The sequence below is a fragment of the Parasteatoda tepidariorum genome, chromosome 4, assembly GCF_982258835.1.
Source record: "Parasteatoda tepidariorum strain Cologne lab strain chromosome 4, Ptep-v5.0, whole genome shotgun sequence".
Lineage (NCBI taxonomy): Eukaryota > Metazoa > Arthropoda > Arachnida > Araneae > Theridiidae > Parasteatoda > Parasteatoda tepidariorum.
In genome coordinates, this window is record NC_141758.1 from 21,767,046 (window position 1) to 21,774,393 (window position 7,348).

The window sequence follows — 7,348 nt, forward strand, 5'->3', positions numbered from 1 at the left end:
TCTAATCAATTTTACATGTTCAATTTAAGGTTCAGGAAAGTAAAAAATTCCGTTTAATTAAAAATGAATACATAAAATAATATATAAAATAATATATTCTGTTTAATAATAAATACATAAAAAATGAAAAAAAAATTAAATTTTAAGCAATTTTCGCGCAAGTCAAGATATATTGAGAAATTTGCGGATTTTAGGAAAAAAAATGACAATTTCGCTGAAATCATCGCAGAAATTCGCGCCGCGACAAACCTGCAGCCCTACAACAAATCAATACCTCTGGGGGCACTTATTCAGGAGTTTCATTGTCTTCTGGATTATTTCAAAATTACAAAGCTACAGAGTTGAACATTAATAGTCGTATACCCGAAAATTGGGTCGGTTGTTCAACGACGGATAAAATAAAATAAAATAGCAAGATATACAAATTTTTATATAATTTTATGGAAGGTAATTTTAAAGGGTAAAATACAAAATTTGAAAGAAATCGGTTGAATAATTCGAGATAACTAAAATTTTAAGCAAACTGTCTTTTTTAAAATTTGATGACTCAGAAACTAATTGATTGATTGCTCTGAAAGTTTGTATTTTGAAATTAAAAGTATATCAAAAAAGGTAGAACATACAATTCAATATATTTTACTATTATTTTATAAACGAATAAAAAATAACAAGTAATTATCTAAAATTATTTTTGCTTAAAAATTTGTGTGTAAAATGTTTTTTGTAATTTTATGCAAACATTTTTCAATACACTCAAAAAGTTCTCGAGATGATGGGCTATAATCGAAGAGTGAAGTTAAAATTAAAGGACCCAAACTTTCCAACTCTTTCTTTGCCATAACTTCAGACCATATCTTCTAGATTGCGGCTGTTTCCGCATTTTGAAAATTGGAAACCTCAAACTATAGACAAACTTGTATGTTTATCCAGAACAGAATGAGCTTTTCTGTTCATTTTCGTAACTTAAAATATGGTATTGACTCCTTGTACGTGAAAATATGATTAAATCCAAATCTAATCAAGGTGTTCCCTTTTTCCATTTCATACACTGTACATAAAATAAGTTAATGAGAATCTATTATGTTGATTAATATATATTTTAAGATATTGAATACGAACAATTTAATTGTTTTTCTGAATCAATCAACGATCTTTTTACTACTAAGAAAATGAAGAAAAAAATATGAAAATGGAAATTTTTTTTTTTTTACTGTCTGTTTTGCTTTTTTTCCGACTGCATATTTATTGCGTTGATTAAAACAAATAAGTCCAAATAAGTAAATGGTTTTCCTCATTTAAAGTATTAAAAAAAAGATGAATAAATTAAAAAAAAATATTTTATTCTTATACTTCCATTTTGCTTGAAAATTTCAAAAAGCAATTATGTGATCCCATAAACCATTGTTAACACATTACATAAAAAAGAATTTGTAAAGAAGAGGACCTGCTTCTCTATCTGTCCCTCAAGCTTTTGTCCGATGTTCCCCCAAGTAATAGTTGTGATAGAGTTGATAAGAGATAGGCCGAATTTATACGACAAATCTCGGTTAGACTATAAAAATAGAGATTTGAAGAAAAATGCATAGGAGGAAGTTTACAAACAGCTGTGTCCTGATTTTCATCAACTATCAGCAGCAGAAAGAGTTAAAGCAGGTAAGATCATTTTTTAAAAAATATATTTAAATGTGTGTGCGTTTGTTTATTTTACACACAGTATAGTAAATTTTTTTTACAGTATGTGTAAAAAAATTATTTAAATTCTTAAAAATTTAATTTTTTAAATTTTATTATTTTCCAATTTAACAATTTTTATCATTTAAATATTATGGTAAATTTGATATCGGAATTTGCCTAAATTGTTTTATTCACACAGAATAATATTCTTTCTCCTATTTTACTTTAATTATTTGGATTGTATATATATATATAAGAAAAAAGCATAATTTTTCAAGAGGATGCTACACAAAGAAATTTATTTAAAAAAATTTGATTTCAAAGGTTTTTCTTATTTAAAAAGTTAAAATGAATGATTTCCTGGTTGAAGTTTTCAGAGTATGCTTAATAAAAATGCTGCTCTGCTTATAGCAACAAAAATAAATAAATAAATATGATTTGAATACTTAAAAATTCCATTATATGTATATCTACACAATGTGGTGATAAATATTTTTCAAAAAAAAAATTGCCATTACACAAATGATATTTTATTACTATTATGAAATGTGCATTAACAGAATGTATGATAATTAATAGTAGAAATATTTGGCAAGAAATAACACAACAACAACAAAACACATTCTTACATCTGTTTAATTAATTTAATAATACTTGCATTAATTTAATAATACTTCATTTTAATATATATATATATATATATATATATATATATATATATATATATATATATATATATATATATATATATATATATATATATATATATATATATATATATATATATATATATATATATATATATATATATATACATATATATATATATATGAAGCCCGGTGACTGAGCGGTAGCGCTTCGCTCTGTCGGTGCCACAGGTCCCTAGTTCGACCCTTGGAAAGGTTGACTCAGTCTTTCATCCCTTCAGTGGGTCGATAAATGAGTACCAAGCATGTTGGGGGTTCCGCTTTCGGCTGACCACCTGACCGGAACATCTGCTCCTGCACCCCAGAGCCCAAGGTCAAGAAAATTGAGATGGGCACAGTAGGTCTTGGCCCTCTAGGGCTGTCGCGCTGTGACATTAGTTTTGTGTGTATATATATATATATATATATATATATATATATATATATATATATATATATATATATATATATATATATATATATATACATATCGTTCTTTCATAAGGCCAGCTTATTCACAAAATATGTCATTTGAGTAAATTTATCATCAGTATTTATTTATTAAAGACAAAAGACCTAATCTTATGTGTAATTAATATGTACATTTATATTTACATAACAAATAATGATAATAAATATTAATATACTTACATAACCTGATATCCTATAAAAAGATGGAAGTTGAATGGGAATAAAATTATGTCATTGTAGGTGAGGAGGTTTACAGTATAATGAAACAAAATTCTGAAAGCTTTGAAATAAAAAATCTGCAATATATATGTAATTAATAAAAATAAAGATATGATTAGTAGCAATTAACAATAACAGTGCTTCATATTGTGGTATAACTATGGTATTCATTTGTAAAGAAATTGACTGTGTTAAATTCTCTCACTCGCCTTTTTATAAGAATGAGCTTAAATGGAAAATATATTAACTATTTATTTATATATTTAAAAAAATTTTCATTTCAATTAAATATACATTTAAAAAATTCAAATAGAAATGTAAGGAAGAAAAACAGAATTTTTTGTTTCATAATTACTATAAACTTTAATTAATACAAGGTTTGAAAATCATTTGTTTGCGTTGGGTGTAATTTAATGTAAATAATGCAAAAAGTAATATTAAATATTATTGTTTGATATTTAATTACATTTTATTATACTGCCAAGAGACGGAGTCAGAGGGTGAAATAAAGTACTCGGCGCAATATTCCCTTATATTGCCACCAATGTCAGCATTCTTTGCTCCCTGAATTCTAATAATGTCCATGGTACAAGGAGACAATTTCTTCCACGATCACAACGAAGTGTCTTACAAAATTACGTAAAATGCATGCCGCCATTACAATTTCTGCAGCAAACTCTATCTCCACATGGATGGCTCCATAAAAATTTTTAAATCTTTGAGCTAAGATGCCAAATGTGCACTCAGCCACCCTCCCGGCTCGCGGAAGGCGGTAGTTAAAAACTCTTTGCTTGATGTCAATTCTTTGCCTCGAAAATGGCCGTAGTATACGTCTTTTGACAAACCGAAAGCCTCGTCACCTACAATGACGAAAAGCATTTTCTTACCGTCTGTGTCAAATGGCAGAGTTTCGGCACTTGGAATGTCGAAAGCTTTGGCTTTCAATTTTTTGCCGAAATTCGAAGCTCGAAAAATCGCAGAATCACTTGCGGAACCAAAGGCTACAACATCCACTGCCGTAAAACAGCATCTGCTAGGGCCAATAGCACAATTGAATGATAGCCTTTATTATTGAAATAGTCTGTGAGCCTGCTCCTTCAGGCTTTTCCAATTCGTATGTGCTTCCCATCTATGACACCTACACAATTTGGGAAATTTGTGATTTCGAAAAATTCTTCGGCTATTGGTTTTGCAATCTTCTTCTGTCTTCGGTGCCACAAAAATGGGAGCTAAAACCGTCCACAGATGTTTGCATGTCTCTTTAATTATGTTTCATACTGTATATTGTTGTTTTGCCCAGCAAAATGACAAAATACAACTCTCCGAAACTTGAGCCGGTGGCTAGGTACCTATAAAAGAGTAACCAAATATCAGTGCTTTCATTATGTATTATATATATATATATATATATATATATATATATATATATATATATATATATATATATATATATATATATATATATATATATATATATATATATATATATAAAGAGAGCGAGAGAGATAATATTGAAAAAATATAAAGAGTTACGAAAAAAAGAAAGAAAAAAAATTTAAAAAACGTTTTAAAAAAATATAAAAAAACCGAAAAAGAAAGTAATGAAAAGATATAATCTTGTCATCAGCTCATACGATTATACACTGAAAAAAAGAGTACTTTCTAACATTTCATCAATATAGCTGAAGCAAAATATATCAATACAATAGTGTTAGGAGTGTGTAAAAAATGTAAACGAAAATGAAACATATCAAGTAAAAAATACAAAACAAAGAAAATAAAATAAAACATTCATAACTCAATGATTTTTCAAATAAATTAATTGCTGTAGTTGGGTATCTATTGCTATCGATCAAATTTTGGAAAGTTAGTCTGCTGTTTTAGATAAATAAACATTAATGCATTTTCTTTTTATCCTATACAAATTAAAAATGGTATTTAAGTAGGTGTTTTTAGATGCATTAAATTTCAAGTAATTAGTTATTTACAATAATTTGAAAGTAATTTCTCTTATCGTAATGATTAACAATACATTTTCACCATTTTTAATCTTTTGGAAGGCATAGTTTAGCTCATAAGGCAAAATTGTTTTGTGTAAACTCACGTAATAATGTTCTTTTCGTAGTCTTGTCATAAATTGATATCTTCTAATGTATCTAAAATATTAATTTAACTCTGTTAAAATCAAGTTCTCTAACATGATTCAATTCTTGGTTATTGATAATTTTATTAGTTAATATCTGAACCGACGTTGATTAATTCTAATATCAAGAGAGTTACTGGTTTGTTCAACGTATATCATGTTCCAAAAACCACAGCGTAACACATAAATAACATTATGTTGTTGTTGTCTCTAATGCAACTTGCACATTAGCATGCCTGCTTGGCGAAGCCGAGCAATTTAAGGCAGAGAGTGCATTTCTTGTTTTTCAGAGGCGCCATCTAGGGCCAAGAATCTGACTTCAGCCACATCGCACGTCACACCTGTTTATAAGGCGGACCCATTCATACATCCATTCATTCATCCACAGATCGTAATTTTGATCTGAATCAGAGAACGATTTGTTATGGGAACATGGAGGACTTTGCGACTCGACAGAATTTAACGTGCATCAGTCACCAACTACACGGGGAGTCTTCAGCCAGCGTGGTTCGAACCCCCGAACTCTCAGACATGGGCCCAAAGCCCTACCGACCAGGCTATCCCGGTATAATACATTATTGATTTTACAAACAGATTTATAGCTAGCATAATTTTGAAATGTGTGTTTTGTTAATATGAGGTCAAGTTTTGTCTATATTCTGGAACTGAATGATCCTTAACTCACCTCCCATCGTTAACAAGAATTTTCATGGTACATATAGTTAAATTCAACGTTGTATGTATGAGTAACTGATACCTACGTACAATTAATTTCTTTGAGTATAAAAATAATGTAAACAATTTTATATTATAATTGTAATTATAATTTATTTCAAAATATTATCTGAAAATTAGTTGACTTGATATTATGTAAAAAAAAAAAAAACTAAACCAAATATATTTTTCGCTATTCTTACAGGCATGGAAATCCAGAAAAGATTGACCTACTTACCAAATTCCTTCGTTGGAGAGTTTCGTGACCAAACCGAACATCATTCTGGTGATGGTGCCAGGCATAGAAAGAAAAGTCCATACTCCTCAAACATGTTTTTTTTTCTTGGTGCCAACAGTTTTAGCATCAAAAACCATGTCGAACATTCCTGATGATGAAGAAGAGGCCACAAATGATGAGCCATCAGAAACACCAACTTCTTCAAAGGGATGGAAAAGAAATCAGGAGATGGAACCTTTCGAATGGCTAATAGAGCTATTAAAAGCTAAGAAGGAAGCGGACGATGAAGACTTTCACTTCGCAATGTCTTTAATTCCTAGCCTCAAAAAACTTAGCAATAGAGAAAAATTAAAAGTAAAGGCAGACATTTTAAACATCATATACAATAACACGTCTTCGGATGTAGGACGTATTCCCTCCCCTTCTCCCTCTTCACCTATGTGTACCAGATTCACATCACCTGCACCTTTGATCTTCTCGCCTCCTTTGATTATTCTCTCATCTTCTGCACCAAACCCTTTTATTTCTGCTAACACCCTTCCTTCCCTCTTCTTCAAATGTCCCCACTTTTTCTATGAATCCTCCCTCTTCTTCAAATGTCCCCACTTTTTCTATGAATCCTCCTCCCTCTTCTTCAAATGTCCCCACTTTTTCTATGAATCCTCCCTCCTCTGAAAATAATTTCCTTAGCTTTTTATCTAAACCCCATTAATTTTTCTTAACCTCAATTAATTTTCATTCAATAATCATAAAAAAATTCTTTTTCGTACTATACTTCATTAATTCATCAATATGCATAAATTAAGTTTTTTTTTAAACTTTAATTTGTATTAATTTTTTTATTTTATTTAACATTTAATTTTCATTTGTTACACCTTCTGCAATATTCATACCCCTTATGCATTTTTCAAAGTTTTAATGACGTTTTATTTTATAATAGTGATGTTTTTTAATAATACTTCATTTTGTAATATTTTTAATAGTGTTTTTTTTCCTTTATTTTATTATTATTTAATTTTAATGAATGAAAATAAATTTATGTTTATAATGTTTTTGAAATTATATTGTACTCTAAAAATTTTTACTAATATTTATTAACATTATGCTTTAAGATATTATCCATTTAGTGGAGAATATTCCACTATTGGTGTAAATATATACTGTAAAAGGCAAAATATTTATTATTAAAAAATTAGCATGCAT

The 7,348-nt window shown here is 28.8% G+C and overlaps 1 protein-coding gene across 1 annotated transcript; it reads left to right on the forward strand.

The window, feature by feature from the left end:
* The first annotated feature begins 1,508 nt into the window (after positions 1–1,508).
* On the forward strand, positions 1,509–7,130 carry LOC147810793 (uncharacterized). The gene is made up of 2 exons (XM_087160357.1): positions 1,509–1,653; positions 6,113–7,130. Exon 2 carries the CDS (start codon positions 6,197–6,199, stop codon positions 6,818–6,820), a length of 624 nt encoding a protein of 207 aa, XP_087016483.1. The 5' UTR covers positions 1,509–1,653; positions 6,113–6,196; the 3' UTR covers positions 6,821–7,130.
* Positions 7,131–7,348: the final 218 nt, after the last annotated feature.

Bases quoted from the DNA above. Each gene is read 5' to 3' on its own strand.
- LOC147810793 (XM_087160357.1), top strand. From the start codon at position 6,197: ATGGTGCCAGGCATAGAAAGAAAAGTCCATACTCCTCAAACATGTTTT.